The following is a 20,038-nucleotide window of genomic DNA, read 5'->3' on the forward strand; positions in this document are numbered from 1 at the left end:
AATGGAATGCCCCCAAAACTAGCATATATGCAACTTCTTCCTTTAAAGTCCTTCTTACCTGTTTTGCGCTGTGAAGGTTTCTCTCTGGGGGTGCAGATCACTGTACACAACCCTGATTAGATCATGCTGACTCAAAGCTCCCTCCGTCAAAGCCATAGACCCTAATGATGATGGCTAACAAAAACATCAGAAGAGTGACAAAATGCACAAAGGCAAAAAAAAGAATAAAAAAAATCCAAATCCAGGTCCAAAGCGTAACATACATTATGAGGTGTAATCAGAACACATAAATCAGCCAATAGGTTAAAATGTAATCATGTATGATGATTACAACATATAGAACGACATTATATTACATTTTACAATATATAAAACAAAAGGAAGCCTATTCAATTATTCAATATTAGGAGTTACCATTTTTTATTTTTTGATTCACCAGGAATATAATATGAAGGTCATATATGTATTTATGTTGTGTTATATGTGGACTGTAAACACTAAATACCTAAAGGTTTGTGACCGACCACCTGACCATCACATTTATGATCATGGACATCCCATTTAAATACACAGGCAATAATATAAAAAGAAAATAAAAAAGCACTCTAAATCCATTTTTTTAAACTTGCCTTCCCTGTCTTCATCTTTTAAAACCCTCACTACTTCCCACCATTCCATATCCCCCCTCCTATTGTGTGTTACTTTCCCCACCTCTTAGATTGTAAGCTCTTTGGGGCAGTGTCCTCTCCTCCCTCCTCCTGTGTCACTGTCTGTATCTGTCTGTCATTTGCAACCCCTAGTTAATGTACAGCTCTGCATAATATGTTGGCGCTATATAAATCCTGTATATGATTTATGATTAATGATAAAACAACGTTTTTCACCATAAACCACGCAGCATGCCTGTTCAAATTTGTGCAAATTAGGCTACACTGTATGGTTGTTGGATGATAAGACCTGGCTTAATGAGCTTGATTTGTGCAAAGGGCACAGTCTGCTAGATCAGAATGGGTTTTTCCCCAATCTCTTGCTGGAACCTGCAATCACAAAATTGCCTAAATCTTTTAATGGAGCATTACCATTATCTTTCAATAGATATCTCTGAACTCAATAATTTGGAATGGTGTCCACATACATTTGGTCATATAAAAGGTCTGATGGCTAACACACTTTTTGAGATACAGTGTGTTACCAAATGCAGTATATCACAGTATCAAACAGTATTTGCTATACGAATAAACACACTCCAAATACATAAAAATATCCTATCACAAATGAAAGAGTAAAAAGGAAATTTATAATTGGAAGGTCTCTGCCACCTACATCAATGCATCACCTTGATCCTCAGCCCTTACTGTTACCATGATAAAAGGACCATATCACAAAGGAAATACATTTGCAACACACATCTAGCTGCAATTAATGTTACATCATCTTACAGTGGATTATTCAATAGGGGGATTACTATGTAAAAACCTTTCTTGGAACCAATTAGTCCGAGAAATTAAAGGTTTTTTTTAACCAAGTGATAGTATAGGATCAGCAAAGTAGGATCAATAAACCTCTTTAAACAGCAGCTTTCTAACTTTCTTTTTATCGCTGGCTAGTCAGTTTGTTTTACTCATTTTAAAATAGGAAACAGCTACAGTCAATGTTTGGAATTATTTTTTTATCAGCAGATATTTTTCAGAGCTGGGATGTTCCATTCTTGGATAACTGGCTTAACCACTTCTGGGTTTTGACAAGTATTTTGTATTGTCAATCAAGCACACTGGGAAAAAATAATTCCATCTTTATTTTTTTATTATAATATTCCTTTATAATAATATAAGCAGTGTTCAACCCAGAAACTTTTTTTAAGCCGGGTGGCAAGAAATTTTAGGTGGGTGGCAGCCCCTGTTTGTGACCCAACTCTTCAGTAACCACCCAAAAAACAGCCAGGTGGTGCGCCCAGCTAAAAGAAGCTGGGGAGAACACTAAAAAGTCATCAACCTCTAAGAATAACTGTACTCACTACAATCTGACTGTACAATCAACTTTAAAGTTACTAAAATACTTAATAATCAAAAAAGACAGATTTTAAGCTACATGCTGGCAAGCTTTAAGGGAATATTTAAATGCACAATGAACCACAGCAGTCTAGCACAAGCTCAACCGTGGTTCCAACCTCTCCTATTTAAATAAACGGGAGAAGTTGGGAGCCATTTTTATGCATTTAGCTGTGGCAGATTGCGGTACAGATCCTAAAAGTAACAAATTGGATTGTTATTGGAAGATTTTTGTCATGGCCTCTGCCATGTGCAAATGGTGTTACCTGTGGTGCTGTTTGCTATGGGCTGGAGAGCTTCCAACTGCACAGAAAATGTGAATGATTTCTTTACATTTGCTTAGACTTCTCTACATTTGAGTTAGTTTACATTTTCGGTTACTACCCTATAAAAATTGTTCACTGAAAAATAATTTATATATATAATTTATATGAAATCTCTATCAATTTTTGTTGAAATCCCCAGAACTTTGGAAATAAAAAAATCTTGGTTTGATTGATGTAAATATACTTCAATTCATTATAAAGCTTGCCATTATCGAGGTTTAGATAACAGAAGAGACCGCATACTACAATGTAATATTTAAAACATTCCTGGTTACGATACGATCCTGCTTCTGGTATAAAACAACACCTTTGAATGAACTTAACTCAAAAAACCTTGCATATAAAAATGAATGTCCAAAAATTATTTAACCACTTTTTAATATTTAATTTAACAGAACATCCGCTGTGGCTGTGAAGATCATATTGTTACACCATAGTTGATATGTTTTAGTCTACACTTCTTTCTTACCTCGTGATATATTGAAGGCTTGGATAATGATGGAATGGTAAATGACAGGATTTTATTGTTTCCATCTTTGTCAGCAATTTCCTATAAATCAGTGAAACAATATTATTAGATGTACAGTTAGCCAGTAACCACTATAAACATTGTAGGTATGATTGTATTTATTAGCATTAGGGTTATATAAAGAGGTTTTCTATTAGAAATGTGTTTTTATCAAACTTTGTTGTATTTGTGTTTTACCGTAAAGCCTAAAATAAAAACACAGCATTATTAAACTGACCTCGTCTTGGATTGCTATTTCTAGCTTCTTCTAGAAAATGCTTTGTTGCCTTTGGTCAGTGCTTTTCAAATCACACATGTGGAATTAACTTGTTGTAAATAAGTGTCAGAAAGTGACAGACATTTTTATTTATGTACTTGTTCCAGCTCAGAGACTCGGGCAGCTCTGCAGCCAATATCGTCTGACAACCAAGGAACTAACATTTTTAGAAAGGATGGTCAGAAATGTCAGTCTTCATTGTGTCACCTATTACCTTCGCTAACAGGTTTCCTTTGAAAAGCTGAATCCAGCTCAAAAAAATACAATTTATATTCAATGTTGACACAACCTCCACTGCAAGAAATACACTGGTCAAACAGATGAAAAGGCATAAAATGCTGTGAAATTACTTTTCAACTTTACAAGAACGGGTCCAGTTGTTTGCAATTAACTACTAAATTTACAATGACCTGGATAAATAAGATCTCCTAGATTGTAAGCTCTTCAGGGTAGGGTCCCCTCCCCCTCCACCTGTCACTGTCTGTATCTGTGTGTCATTTGCAATATGTTGGCACTATATAAATCCTGTTTAATAATAATAAATAATAATCTTCTTGAATATTTAGATGGGAAACAAGCCTGCACTTCAAAGTTAAGGAAATCATCATCATAATGCACATTTGACCTCCTTCTGACCTACATTGACCTGCTTCAAGTAGTTTTTTATATAGATTTGTATGAGAATATAAATCAAATTTTGGAATACAAAAAACAAAAGTTTTCAGTCAAGGGGTACTGTGTTCTCAGCAGAATCAGGACAGTCCACAACACATAATATTGTTATTATTAATAATAATAATAATAATAACAACAAAAACACAGTGGGTTAAAGTGAATGTCCTGTCCATTGCTGTTATTTTTTGTTTAAAAAGGCAAAAAACATAAAGCAGGGTTTTCAGGTACATCAAATTATGTAAATAGTAAACCTGCCATTCATTGCATTTTAGAATATTACTGGAAAAACAACCAGTTTTATTATCGTGTTGTTTATTTAGGACTGCAGCCAGAATGCAATAAATGGCTTTTTGGTGCCTTTGATTTGACTTTTATTGTGAATAGAGTGGTTCTCTTTTAATTACCTACTGATTAATAACCACTGGAATATTGTAAAAACTGAACAAAAAAAAAAAAGCACCATGAACAGAGCAACTGTACACCAGGGCTGGTAGTCACTAGCTACAGTCCAAATATCTAAATCATTGTGCCAGTATTGCTTCAAAAAAGGTCATTACCAGATTGTAAATTCCCAGCAGAAGAGCTTCAATACAACCATTATTCTGCCGGTCGCGACTGGCAGTGAAGCGCAGGTAGATGGAGATCAACTCTGGCAGGAATTGCATGGTAAACCTCTTGAGTCGCACTTCTGAGCTGCGATACAGCTCAAATAGCTGGTGGCAGATTGGTTCCAGAAGCTGAAAATATAAAGAAAAAGGAGAAATTAGCAATGATTAGATTTAAAACAACAAAAGGAAAATTAGGATTTAGGATTAAATAAATTATTATAATATGTAGAAGAATAAAATGACAGGAGTGTTCGATGCAGTGCAAAATATCATCAGTTCAAATGCCAAAACTAATATTTATGGGTTTTGCACTCTGCCCATCTTTATAGCGGTGATTCAATGCAATATACTAAGCACTTGATACTGCCAAACGGTGGTAAAATGTCACCAAGTCAAGGAGAAAAACAAATCATTTTTTCCTCCTGTTGCTGTTGAGTTAGTCCCATAAATATGTTTTCCTCTTTACAAAAAATGGCACATCAGTATTGCCTGGGGCTACAGATCATGGTCTGCTTACATGTCTTGATTTGTAGCCACCCTATTGTACTATAGGAGAGCTGAGACTACAAGTGTAAACACCTAGACTTTGATAGACAATGAAAGGAATCCTTGGAAAAGTAATTTTCTAAACAGCAAGACGCTGATATCTGCAGCTGCTCTGCTACCCTCTAGCATTCAGCCAGGAATGGTTGAGGGTACAACAAAATACCTCTATACATTCACTGCATAAAAGTATAAACATAATATTTATATACACGGATATTCCTCAAAGTAGCCAGTTTTTGCTTTGATAACAGCTTCACACATTTCTGTCATTCTCTCAATCAGATTTATAAGGTAATATCCTGGAATGGATTTCTATTAACGTGTATGTCTTATCAAAAGGTAATTTCGAGAATTTCTTGCCTTCCTAATGTGTTTTATACCATAAGTTGTGTTGTGCAAATGTAGGTTGGTATACAGTTCTATACAATTTTAGCCCTATTTAACTACTGATTTACTCCATATTATGGCAAACACCAATAAACTAAGTGAAGAGATACTGCAATCCATCATTACTTTAAGACACAGATCAGTCTAGAAAATTTCAGACTTTTATCCTTAAGTGCAGTTGTGAAAACCATCAAATGCTATAATGGAACAGGCTCTCATGATGACCTCCCTGGCAAAAGGACAACCTATAGTTACCTCTGCTGCAGAGAATAAATGTATTAGAATTACCTGCCCCAGAAATCACAAATTACCAGCACCCCAGATTAGAGTTCAGCTAAATGTTTCAAAGGAATCGACATTTCACAAATGGAAATCTGTCTGAGTCCAAATTTTAGCGGTTTGGTTTCACCTGTTATGTCTTTGCATGACACAGAAAAGGTGAGAGGATGGTTTCTTACATGTGTCCTTCCCACTGTGAAGCATAGAGGTGGTGTGATGGTGTGGGGGTGCTTTGTCTGTGATTTTTTATAAATTCAAAAGCACACTTAACCGGCATGGCATCTGCAGCATTATGCAGCATCATGCCATTCTATCTAATCTTCACCTTGGAGAGGCAGAGTTATGAGAGTGCTGCATGAGATGGCACAGTCTCCACAAGAACCATAACAAAACATAAATAAAATGGTTAGGGATGAAGTAACTCTTTATCCCAGGGGGAAGGCAAAGCAGCTAACAAGTGCTCAGCACCTCTGTGAACTTTAAGACAATACCACGTGACTACCTCATGAAGTGGATTGAGAGAATGCCAAGAGCGTGCAAAGAAATATTCAAGTTTCACACTTTTTTGTTTAAAATGCAATTCCATATATGTTCCCTCACAGGTTCCCTCACTAATAATCTACAATGAACAGAATAAAACTAAAGAAAAACTATTGAATGAGAAGGTGTGTCCAAACTTTTAATGTGTAGTATATCCATTCTTTTTTTCAAAAAGTAAACCATATTTAGCTTATACATTGTTGGTCAGCCTCTGTATGATTTATGAAAGGTAAACAAGTTGGTAATTACCTGTCTGAGAATTTTTACTTTTGTTCAGTAAGATTTGTAATTTACACATATCTGTCATAATGCTTTTAAATCCTTTTTATAAGAAACCAGTAGCTAAGAAACCCCCGATAGACACTTTATTATCATCACCAGTAGCTAAGAAACCCTGATAGAAAAGTCAAATCAAAAGTTTGAGAACATGAAAACAAGCAGCAAAATGTATATACGTCACAATAGGCATACTGAATAGCTAGAATGCTACCTAAAGCAATTAGGTCTACTTCAAAAAAATTTTGCATGGACTGAATGTGAAAATACTCTGCTATAAATTCACATTATAAGTCCAATCCATGTCATGTGCTAGGAGTGTGTGTCAGGCAGAATTTGTCTGTGACCTTATATATTTACAAACTAAACCCCGCTACACTTCAATCTAGGAGAAAAGATAAAGGAAATTATGTTAGAGTGTAATGAGCTGTCTGTGTACACAGTTGGCTTTTTGATCACCAGCTTCATTGAAAAAATATCAAAGACGTTTCATTGTCTATCTTAATGACCCATGATCTCCAATAGGGCATCTGCAGTAGCAGGCTGTACCAGAACAAACAATATTCTTGTCAGTTCCTATTCCATCACTACTTCAGTTCAGTGTGAACCTGGGATATTCCCACCTAAGAGAATACATTCACCATGGATTATGGAATATCACCAGTAAAGGTTATATTCTGTATGGGTATAGAAATACCCTGATCTAAAAGGGTATACTCTGCATAGATAGAACCAAATATTCCACACTAAAAAGGTTATATCCTGCCGAAATGCTGAAATATATCTTCCCTACGTGGTCATATTTAAAGTGGATGATGTATTACCCCCAACAAAGTTATTTAAATGTGGATGGAATGGCACCCCTTCCTTAGGTGGTAATAATCTTTGTGGATAATGAAATGTCCCTAATTACAAGATTCTTCTTTGATCCTATCCCCACCATCACTCCAAATTGAAATATCCCCATGAAGGAGATAACCCCAGCTAAAAGGTTTTATTCTGTGTGGATGATGAAATATCCAGAATATATTCAGCAGGAATGCAAAAAATATCCACTAAAGGAATATATTTGGTGTGGATATTGACATTCCCCCCAAGAGGTTATATTAAATGTGTCTCTCCCTAGGAGGGTATATTCAGTGTGAAAAAATGTTGATGAGGAAATATTCCCACTTATTCTTATTTGAGCCTATGCTACTATCAACACTAGTTCAGTGTGAATTCAAAAGTATTCCCATTCAAAAGGTCCATGTGAATGGCAAGATATCTCCACTTAGGTGGGCCTATTACAGCATCCACACCAAATATTACCTTCTAGGAGATTACCCCACAAAAAGGTTTATATTCAGGGGGAATGCTGAAATATCTTTAGGAGGTTTTTGTTCTGTGTGGATAGTTGAATATACCCACCTTGCAAGGTATATTTAGTGTGAATGTAGCGTATCTTCCCCAAAATATGCTGGAATATGCCCACCTAAAATGTTATATTCAGTGTGGATTCTGGAACATCCCCATCAAAAAGGTTATAGTAACCCTTATTATTAATATTGTTTGCATGGGAAGCAAAATGATTTACAGATTTATGTCAGCATTATTTCAGTTACCATTTTTAAAGAAAACATTACTACAGAAACGTAGGAAAAGCACCACAGCACATTGTGCTTGAAAAAGAACACAGAACACAAAATAGACAGTAAGGCACTAGTGAGCTTTGGAGTAATAATTAGAACAATATTTAGCAATATTTTATTGAGAATAAGAAAAATAGATTAGGAAACCAGAAAAAAATGTAAAGAAATAATGGTCCCCATAGGCATGGCCTCAAGACTGGTAATTAGGAGGAGATGTGATGCTAGTCATCTGTAGCAGCCAACACACCAAATGTTATAGATCAGTGGTTACCAACCTTTCTGACAGCAGGGCCCAGTAACATAGAATAAACGTTTGTCTCGGCTTACACTACTCCGCTATTCTCAGCAGCTCCGGCTCCTGTCAGCACACTAGCTGAGAATAGAGTAATGGTGTAAGGGAGTTGGTGCGCTGTCAGGTGGCAGAGCTGCTGGGAATGACAGAGAATTGTAAGCCTTACATACATTGCTCCGCCATTCTCAGCAGTTCCTGTGTAAGCAGGGTGAGGAGGGCAGTCCGCACTTTCACTGATCGCACTCTTGCTGTCACACTGACTACCTGAAGAGCAGTGTAAGGAGACCAGCAAGCACTCCTGCCATCTGCGGTCCCCAACTCACCAGCCACTAACCGGCAGTGGTCCACGGCCTGGAGGTTGGAGACATCTGGTGTAGATCATTATATGTTTAAATGTTCATGCTTTGTATGCAAATGTAGACTGGAAGTCTATTCACCCTTTTCTAGGAAAAATGTGTATTGGCTTCAATCCAGATCTAAGCAAGGTATTAATTTTTAGTTAGTTTATTAATTTTGATGCACCATTCCTTTCAGCATCTTTAGTATTAGGCTGTATTTAGGAATAGGAAAAACAGGACAGGAGAATTTTTTTTTAAAGTTTTTGACCATTAGTGAATTAGTGCATTATGGGAAAAAAGTACCCACAGATCATTAGATGTTGACACACCATGGGTTTTCTAAACAAACAGCTAATGGCTGGTTGCCAGTTTTGATAAAGAGGGAGCACCATCAGATATGCAAATATGTTCCCTTTGCTTACAATCTATGCACGATAGAGATGACACTGTGGAAAAAAATAAGTCTCATTGAAATGGCTTAGGTATGAAGAAAATCAATGTATGTTTTAGTTAAATATTAGTATATAATAAACGGTAAAAAAACAACACTAGCCAACCCAGTTTGTTCTTTTTTTTTGCCTATGTGGAAAATGCTGGCACAAGTCATTTTACGGAAGGCTTACATCTGCAATAGTGCATTAAACTGGAACACATTGTGAATTTTCAGCAACAATTAAGTTATTGGAACTATGAAACCGCTGAATGCTTATTATCTGTTTAATGTGACAGCAATTTAATCAAAAACATATGCTGCTACTCATGGTGGCAGATGTCAGGCATTTTTACACGTCACCACTTGTCAGGCTCTTCCCTTGTTTAATGCATTATCATTAAAGACATTTTTATAGCAAATAGTTATCCAAGTGCATTAAATATCCAAGAAAAAAATCATGAATGTGAGCCATTTTATGCCTCATAATTATCTGGAAAAATGAAGTGTAAAATGCGCAAACCATGTTCTTTATTAAGTGTAGTTTAATATGATCTAATATTTTTTCCTTCCACTCACAAGCTTTTAAAAAAATGAAAAGCTTGGAAAACTCTTGGTCCTAGCGACCACAGCTCTGCAATATAACCTGACCACATAAAATCACCTGCTGGTGGGCTGCCTAAAACTGTAAAGGGTCCTTACTACCATTTAAGGCACTGCTATTCTTTACATTTTAAGATTTGGATAACAAAATATACCTTAGGTTGTTTGTAAGGGATGTGCTTACCTCGTTATTTGGGTCTTGAATAACTTTATACAAAGCAGACACTAGAGTTTTCTTTCGATGAAGAGTAGCAGCATAAGCAGTGAGCTGAGTTTCAGGTAATACCTGTAAAATTAGCAAAAATAAAACTTGTGATATAGTTAAGCTATAGGTAAGACCAAAACCTGTTGGTCATGCTAAACAATCGTCTGTGCTGCCCATCTCTTTATCACTGAAGGTGCAGCCGAATTGATAATGGTATACATTTAGCTGAAACATTTTTCCTTTGCACACCATGTTGTGCAGGTCAAGCACCAACAGCCTAATTCTACTATTTAGGCGCCGTGGTATTCTAGGTGCTGAAACCCAGCTGTCTCCATGTGGAACTTTATTGTAGGTATTCTACCAGACATTGCAAAACATATTGGGTTTAACATGAGCAGAAAAACACAAAATACAAGCCCCCCAGAAATTCATAATAACATAGGCTTCTACATTAGGAAAAGGTTATATTATCTTTCAAAATACCACAGTCTATAACCATTATTTAATAAAATAATTCAGAAAGTAGTGCTAAGCCATTTGAAAGTACAGTCCACAATTTATTCAAAACCTCCCTTCAGAAGGGCTGAATACATATACATATACATATACTAAGTATAAAAAAAAAAAACAAACAAAAAAAAAAAAAAACATTTGTTTAACAATTTAGAAGAAACTAATGCCATGAACTCAGCAGGAAGAGTAATTGAAGACAAATTTCCACAGCCTCACTCCTTTGCTAGCAGGACCAATAATGTGTAGCTCTCCTGCTGCCAAGTAAAAATTTGCAGGTTTGAGTTAAGCTACGTACACACGGCAGATTTTTATCGCCCGATAATCGGCATCGGCCAATTATCGAGCAAAAGTCGGCCTGTGTACAGTCGGTGTCGTCCATCGTCCGGACGACCGACCTGCCGGATCCACGGACGATGGACGACAGCCGATCGTAATGAAAGGGAAGGGGAGAGCGCGCAGCAGGGTGCCGCTCCGTCGCTCTCCCCCTCCCCTCTCCATAGAGCATGAACGGTGCTGTATGTACAGCATCGTTCATGCATCGTGCACTCCCTTGTCGTTGGAAAGGATCGTGAAAGATCCTTTCCAACGACAAAAATTGCAAGTGTGTACACAGCTTAAGTGGGGAAGTGATACCTCCCTGGTTTTATCCAGGAAGAAACACCAAAGAAACTGATTATATTGCTGGTGGGCAATTTAACAATACATAAGTGCACAAATCCATAGGAACCAATCATTATCAGTTATACTTGTTCTGACTTCAACAGGGACAATTTTTTTGACTACTAAATGATTTTAGAATTAGCAATGATAACTTTATTGAAAAGGAAATGGTGTGCTCTTAGAAAAATGGTCTTGTGACACATTCAGCTAGAAACAAATTTTCACCTTGTATTCCGACAGCCATTCTTCCACTACTCCACGTTCAGATCCCAGCATCTTCCTACCACGTCCACTGCTCTCTCACTACAGAAAGACAGAGTATTTAGTTATTGAACAGTAAAAGAAATACATTAGACCTGCATTGCAATCATTCAAATTTTTAATACTACACAAAATATGTGAAATATGTGAATTTTGAACATCGGTTAACACAATTGGGAAGATTTCAGTGCTATGCCAACAAAAATTGTGGTCTGTTTTTCCCTGAAAGATACTTTATACCATTTGCCCTTAAAGCCAATATTTTGGCTTGCTGTTATGTTTATGTCCTATGAATTGACCTTTATGAGTTCCCCTTAACTAGCACAAGGAGAGCCTGGGGAATCTTTGGCTATCATGCGACAAACACAAAAGTAATTTCACTGAATTATTCACATGGTGAAAGCTGACATATGTGGTAATCAATTCAAGTATCACCGGACCCAGACATGACAGGCACCCTTATGATTACTCCTTGATTTACATGATTTCATTTTACATATTCCCCAAATATATCATTTAAAGGGGATTGTATAGTCTTACCATTTATTGTGCATATGTAAATATTTTGAAAGTGATGTAAATGTACATCACCTTGATGTAAATGTGCTTATAAAGATTTGTTGAGGATTTAAAAATATTTCTATATATAGTTTGCGATTATCTACACGTAGGTACCATTATTTTTTATCAAGGTGCCTCTTAATTGATTTAAAATATAGTCAAAACATAATATTGCAAACAGCTTTTTTTAATCCAATTTATCTTTTTTTCTTACATGCAACCTCACATGTTTAGCAGCCAATTGTTCCAGTATCCATATGGTTAAATATTTTACCATATGCCCAATTGATCTAATTTAAAGAGACCCAGTCACTTTGCCTAAATAGGTCAAAGTGACAGTTGCCTATCTACCACAGGAGCTGGAGCACTCACGAAATACTCTGTCCTTTCTGGGATATGAGGGGGTGCACGTGGGCAGAATTTTCCAAAAATTTATTTTCAAAAACTGACACATTGAAAACCAAATTATCTGCAAAGGTGACTAATGGAGCTCCTCCTTGAAAGGTGTAAAGTTTGATGTGCACACATTTTTAGTATTTACAAACTCCTGGCAACTCCTGAGTGGTGACAACACTGGCATTGCCATAATTCGTATTAATTTATTCCTAGCTGGGATAACAATACAAATGTATTTGCTATTAGAAACATGAACTGAATGTATATATACAGTGTTCTCCCCAGCCTCTTTTAGCTGGGTGCACCACCTGGGACCTTTCAGCCTTTACAGCCTGGCTGTTTTTTGGGAGGTTACTAAACAGTTACTACCCAGCTTAGAAAAAGTTCTGGGTTTAATATATATATCTATCACAGGCTCTGTATTTGCAATGTAACACAATAGCAAGAGCTATGCTTTGTGCCCCTTTTTAAAGTGGAAATCTGGTGACTGGTGATCTTCTGACTAATGGAAATAATGCACTCTCCTGCATATTTCATTTCAACTTTAGCAGAAAGTCTAAATAAGGGAGAGCTAAATGCAAAAATCTCCCTGTAGACGCTGTTCTGCAATACCTAAATTTAACACAATAACAAAGACAAGTGCAACAGCAAACATGCAAAACAAAAAGGTATATATCCATTTGGAATGGGTCTTGAAAATAACTAAAATATTTTATAAGTTTTTAATTTGTCTCTCTGTATTTTGGATAATACAGGGGTACAGCTTTTTATTTTGGCAAGTCAAAAGGCACTGTAGTAATTTTTTAAATAATGTGTGAAATGAGCATGGAGGCAGCCAAAGAAGTTGCAAAGCTGAAAAAAAGAACAGCGCTCAAGTCACTCTTTGGTATTTACATGCTGTAAAGTCTTTATATAACCTGAACTAATAGCTGCGAATTTACTTGATTTTACATTTTTAGAACACTGCCTGTGTATAAGGAGAACTAATTGCAGTCATCTGACTTGGTTAATAGTCACAAATTGTGGCTTTAAAGAAATCTGTTCAAATTAAGAGTGATGCTACCCACCATTGACTCCTTTTTATGTAGGTATACACTTGCAAATTTCATAGCAAAAATGGAAGCATGGAAGCTTTCCAAAAAGCTTTTATGAAAAAAGTCACCAGGAAAGCTTTTTTTTTTTGCTTTCAAGATAACTGTGGTGAAAATTATTCAAAACCACAGAAATACAAATTAACGAATGTTTTCCATATTTGTATACCCCCAAGCTGGGGAATAATAAAAACCACAGGTGGACATTTTATATTTTTTATAATTTAGCCAGATCGCAAACATTATTGAAAACTAAATAAGACTAATTTATTTTTATTTTTACAGCTTCCACAATGTATCTGTAAAAGCACCGGGTATCAGAAGCATTCACTCGCTGAATACATCTTAAATGTTCCCTAGGATACAATTCGAATACTCATAATCACAAAAGCTGAAAAAGTGTTTAAGGGTTTTGCACACATTTATTTTTAAATACACAGTTGTGAAATATGTTAACTAACTACTTAGTAGTGTTATACAGCAGAATAAGCACAAATTATTTCCAAATACCCATTGGAATGATGGCATGAGCATCACTATATACTATAATAAACTGTACGGACAACAGGCATGTTTCTTAGAAAAGAAGGGTGCATCAAGGCATTTTAAAAATATATGAGGACAAGTGAAAGCAGATATTCCTTGTAGGAAAACATTCAAACTGGAAATAGTAGGACTGAATTTATTTGCAGGAAATCTATTTGTTAGGAAATCTAACAAGAAAGTAAAAAAAAAAGACCTTTCTCAAAGTAAAGGGACCTTGTTCCTATTAGAGGATTTCCTGACACTCCTGTTCAGGAGTAAATTTTACATTTTGCAACTCCCTTTACCTTTTTTTCTGGGTGATAAGGGAACGAATTATTCTCTCCAGTGTGAAGACAGAAATAAAACTTGAGAGGGTCTTAAATTGATAATGGTACTGATGGAAAGGAACATCTAAATTAATCCAATGCTGCCAAGCCTCACTGCTTACCATTCAGTAATAGCAGAAGAACTAATATTTCTACATCAGTGTACATAAAAGCTTAGGTTCTGTCTGCCTTATCCTTCAGCAGTTTGCAATATGGCACCTGGATAAATTAATTTATTGCAATAGATTTTATGAAGGATGAGTTGACAGACATTATATCTGTAAGTGTACTTCTAAATGCCAGACGTTTTCAAAGTTTCAGTATGTTCTAGACTTTTGTAGGTAAACCTAAATAATGTGCAAAATAATGTTCCTCATATCATGTAAAATAATACATATATAGTAAAATCTACCATAAAGTACCATAAATTTGAGGTATAGAACAAAAAATAAGTTGGTTGTATAATGATTTTAGTGTTACCTACTTCACTGCACTAATATTAAGGAGGGAATACAAATTTAAGAGCTGAAGCTCTTTTGCCAAACTTTGTTCAAACTTGTGATATGAAAAATGTTTTCTAAGAAAATGGCCCTAAAATAATGCTTGAAAAACAAACAAAAAAAACATGACAGCAAAACAGAATGACTATGTAAATAGAAAGTCACACTTTAAGTAGACTTACCTGAGTAAACTGACTTAAACGGAGTAGTTTTTGCAAGAGATTGAAAATTTTGGCTCAGAGAATCTATCTACTTTCTCGATTGGCTCAGGACATGCCTAACTGGCCATTTTGGGGAAAAGGGAGAGGGCCTAATTTCAGCAATCTAGACATTGTTAGGGACTTTGTATTGACTTATATCCCAATCTTTATCAATGGTAGCTGGCGCTACGTTCCTAAAAATTGTTCTGGTAATGGCTAACATCCCTAACTAAATGTTGCATGCTGTTTTTTACCTTTCTTTATATCAATGGATAGAACAGACTATTTAACACAATAAAAAAAATAATGAAAATCCTGTTCATTTTTATAATCCATTGGGAGAAAAAAAAGACTGCTAGGTGATATAGTTCTTTAAATTCACACTCAGTGGGACTTGGAAATATCCTACAGATACAATCTGTTCTCAACAAGGAAAAAATCAATTATTTTTTACCCGCTTGTCACCTATATAAATAGCTTTTTGTATTGCTGTCTGGAATAGCTGCAAGAAATTAGATAGAGATCCACAGCAAGAAAATATACCACAGTGTCTATGTATAATACATCAGCCTTTATCAGGTCTACACTATACTACTAAAAGACACTCATGAGGCTCAAAACATTTTCTATAGCTCTCTGAAGGATTACGAAACTGTTGTACAATTGGTAAAGTAAATATTTGAATATTATTTACATATCTCCATGGAAAAGGACTTCAAGATTTGTACGCCTGCCTGGAAGAGGAATTAACCAGACTCATAATAAAGGCCACAACTATATGGTTTGCCCTAGACTCAACTCAGTCTACATTTATATGAATAATTTATACCGATATCCAAACCAAACATTCTAAATCCTTTGCAAAAGGATATTTTAAAAGGAAAACATTCCCTTTTTTATATCAGGAGCTCAAACCATATAGGACACACAGTGAGCCTGATTTATTAAAGCTTTCTAAGACTGGAGAGGATGGACTATCAGTTTGTACAAACATTTACTTGTAAAGAGGATAGAACAGCATTGATTTCTAGAGATATCATATAACAAACTTTCTGGCAATGACTTTCTCTAGCAGTGTATCCCCAGTTTGCAACAACTCTCTTAGCAGGTTTTCACTCCCTGACTAGCTCCTGTTGCACGTTCACAGTCTCTTTCTGTAGCATTACACTGACTGAATATCATGTGTGGCCCTGTGATGATGTAAAAGGCTGCATTTACCCTATAGAAGTAGTAAATGTGTCATCTTCAGTGCTTGTGGCCCCACCAGTTTCAACTGGTATTTTACAGACTGCATTAACAATGTATATATAGGATGGCCAGAAAACAAGGATTAATGCAGGGCTGTAATTTAGTATTTTAGCACAACATTTAAAGACATTCATTATGAGTAATGAATGTCCTCCAAAATACACCCCTACCTGTCCCAGAGACCACGAAAATCTTTGTACACAACTGTAACCTCCTCCTCTCTGGTATTCCACTAACCCGACGCGCTCCTCTACAATCTATTATGAATGCTGCAGCCAGACTCATCCATCCTTCTACCGCTCTTCTTCTGTTGCTTCACTTTGTAGTTCTCTTCATTGCTTCCATTCAAGCTCCTGTGCTTTGTCTTCAACTCCCCACAGTTCTTGTCCCACTTATCTTTCCGACCAGATAGAAAAATACTCCCCTAGCCGCTCTCCTCACGCCTCCAATGACCTACTAATGACTTCCTCACTCATAACCTCATCACATGCAGGGCTCCAAGACTTTTCTAGAGCTGCCCCAACTCTCTGGAATGGCCTTCCTCATCCTATTCATCTTCCTCTTACTTTCTGCTAATTTAAAAGAGCCCTCAAAATCCATTTTTTCAAACTTGCCTACCCTCACTACTCAGTCAACAATCCATATTCCCCCTCCTATTGTGTGATACTTCCCCCACCTCCTGGATTGTAAACTCCTCTGGGCAGAATCCTCTCCTCCTCCTTTGTCACTGTGTCTGTCATTTGTCATGTACAGCTCTACGTAATATGTTGGTGATATATAAATACAGTTTATTTATAATATTATTAATATTAGTGTATGGTTCAGTGTTACCTGAATTGCAAAGAAATCAGTTTGTTACAGAGAGCAGTGGAAGGTGGTGGGCTTCATGCTTGGAATGCATTTGGTGTCTTTCTAGGTGATCCTTGGATCTCTGTAAAAACAAGAGAAGAAATTGTTATGTCCTTCACATTATATGGTACAAAAAGTATTATTTTAAAGCGAGTAAACACACTTTTTTTTTCCAGTTTGGATGGGGATCAGATGGGTTAAAAACTCCCTCTGTACTGGGGATATTCACTCTTGTTGTGTCCTGGTAATCATGGCATTAGAATAGAAAGTGATAGGTAGGTAGTGAGGAGAAACTTCAGTGGGAAGTGAAATGAATGTAACAATACATTACATAAATTATAACCCTGATAAATCGAAAACACAGGGCCACATGCTCTTCTTTACCCGGAAGTACTGGTTTGTACAAGAACAAGTTTGATTGATTTCAATTGTTCCAATTAGTATTTGTCTGTACCAATTTAGGGAGCTGCTTAAAAGACAGGAGGGGAGTGATTCAGGATATAAATAATTGTTTTCTTCCTGTATTTGAGGTAAAGAATTTGTAATTTGTAAATGCTTCAGAAATGCGTTGTGATATACCTCTGAATGACTGGCTGCCTAGGATATGTCTTGTGAATTACATTCAGCCGGAAGTGTTTAGGCCCTACAGGTAACTCTTACTAAAAGCCTGGGGAAATCTATTTGCAATATGTTTAAAACTACTACCTTTTAACTAAAACAGCAAAAGGCACACTTTCATTGCTAAGAATTTCTTGTTACAAACTATCTTCTCAACTAAAAGACATGGAATATAACATGGTAGGGTATACACAAGTACAATGTGATCTGAAATCAGGCTTTACAAGTATTGGAATTTCAAATATGTAAGAACTGGGTGACCACACATTCTCTAGAGATGAGAAGTCGGCGAGAGGATTAATCATTTGATAAAGTTAACAAAGGTCAGCGCAGTTGATTTTAAGTTACCTGTTTACATAAACTGGAATCTCTCTCGAGTTTGGCGGGTTACTGCTTCGCTGTATTTATATTATGTACAGGGATGGGTTCTGGATGTGTGGTATTTCCCCTCCCCTTCATATTTGGCTTCCAAGCCCCCTAAACATATGGGCAGGGTACTGGGAAAGAAGCCCTGGGGTAGTAGACCAACTAATGATTGCATTATGATTAGAATGTGTTCCAAAGTCTTAAGAATAAAAGTGAAGCTTGGGTGAGCTTCTTCATTCTATCCAGATCTTTTGAAAGGGGAAAGCCTTAGCCAGACAGGTCTTGGTGTATAGGGGTTAATGGTGCTGGAAGGTAGGTCTTTATATTCCCCTGGGGTTCCTAGGAGAGAGCAGTGTGTGTTACCCTAGTAGAAGCAAGTGATCAGATGTGGTATCATAATATCAAAGTTTGGAAGTAGAAGGTGCACCTCTTGTGAAAACTACAAAGCTGGAATTATGGGATGGTTATCTTGATTGACTTTTGTCAGTTTGCACTTTGTTTTGCTGCCTAAAGCTTGTGTATCACGAATCCTGGTTGCCCCAAATATCACAGTAGCCATCTCAGAAAAGCCAGAGATTGCTATTTTTACCAGTAACTTTATTGGTTATGGAAGGTACCTATAAACTGTTATTGTTAGACATGCAAATTAAAGAGAAAAGTTGATTACTAATCCCATGGGGCAATCATATAAGTGTTGGTATATTTAGCATATGTTTCCACAACATGAGTCATCTCAGGTACATAGTTGCATCATTTTTACAGTAAACATGCGCACCTTTGGGTTCTAATCAACACGTTACAACACATACACTATACATACCTCATCTAGCAATAGCATCTTTCATAAAGAAAAACATTTGCTTGTGGACAAAAAGGAAGCATGTCAGTTTGCAACAATAACAAAGTCAACATTTAAAGCCAAGCACACAGATTAGTTGGGCCTTCGATAACCATCATCATTTGCAGTCTTCTAGGTTACCTGGTTATCAGAAGATCTGGTATTATTTCATTATAAAGATATTTTGTTGGCCTTCTAAAACATAGTGTACTGTACTACTATGTGTGTCAATGATCTGCAAGGACAACATCAACGTTGCCTAAGAATTTACATTTCAAGACTTACTAAACCCCACCGAGGTAAAACATTAACCTAAATGTGTATTGTCTAATTAACACGTGTAATCTCCAGGGATCTCATCAAGTGTTTCAGGTTTATTTATACTCTCTGTATATATATATATGGAATTGCAGCATATGTTTAACAAGGTAAACAAGTACACGGTGTGGTACCAGCTGGTGTTTAGATAAAGAATTGAAATGGATGTTGGAATAAGTGGATTTTGAACACTGCCAACAAAATATTTTATAATGTAATAATAACGGATCCTTTGATAACCAGGTAACCCAGAGTAAATAGATATACTGATCATTGGCTAAATTAATGAGAGAGACAGAGACACACTACACAATATGGTATAAAGAAAGCCCAGGAGTATCTTTCTCACACATCAACAGTACAAGAAAGCTAGCAGGGCAGTAAGTCAAGCAGTCGCAATGTGACAGCCCTGGGGCTTGTGATTAGAAACAAATCCCTTGGCTGAAAATTTGCAAGCCGATGAAGAAAGTTGGAGGAACCTGTAGACACTTCTATTGCGGGTTTTCAATGAGGAAATAAGCAATCAAACCTATCCTACCACTGTCCTATTAAATCAGGAACACCAGCAAGACAAGCAGATGTTTTAACAAGCCAAAAAACGACCTTATCCTATATTGAATGCTTATTGAAGTACTTACCATTGACAATTAGGATTACAAAAAATATAAGTCTAATATAAAAAAAAATTATACAGGTCGTCCCCAGGTTACATATGAGGAAAAAAAAGCTCAGTCTCAGCTGTGTTTAGCAAAAGATTTCTTCTGCAAGTCATGCGAACCGCCCCCCCTATCAAGCCTCC

At 36.4% G+C, this 20,038-nt stretch overlaps 1 protein-coding gene across 3 annotated transcripts in view; it reads right to left on the reverse strand.

Moving 5' to 3' along the window:
• Window positions 1–20,038, reverse strand: part of HYCC2 (hyccin PI4KA lipid kinase complex subunit 2) — a 58,118-nt gene that overhangs the window by 22,828 nt on the left and 15,252 nt on the right. For all 3 annotated transcript variants that reach the window (XM_072418735.1, XM_072418733.1, XM_072418734.1), the window contains 6 exons: window positions 17,082–17,181; window positions 11,368–11,445; window positions 9,949–10,050; window positions 4,392–4,571; window positions 2,844–2,924; window positions 59–174 (listed from right to left, as the gene is read on the reverse strand). In XM_072418735.1, the coding sequence (XP_072274836.1) occupies window positions 59–174; window positions 2,844–2,924; window positions 4,392–4,571; window positions 9,949–10,050; window positions 11,368–11,418 (530 nt within the window). In that variant the 5' untranslated portion in view covers window positions 11,419–11,445; window positions 17,082–17,181. The remainder of the gene's footprint in view (window positions 1–58; window positions 175–2,843; window positions 2,925–4,391; window positions 4,572–9,948; window positions 10,051–11,367; window positions 11,446–17,081; window positions 17,182–20,038) is intronic.

This window comes from Pyxicephalus adspersus, chromosome 7 (assembly GCF_032062135.1).
Source record: "Pyxicephalus adspersus chromosome 7, UCB_Pads_2.0, whole genome shotgun sequence".
NCBI classification, from domain to species: Eukaryota; Metazoa; Chordata; class Amphibia; order Anura; family Pyxicephalidae; genus Pyxicephalus; species Pyxicephalus adspersus.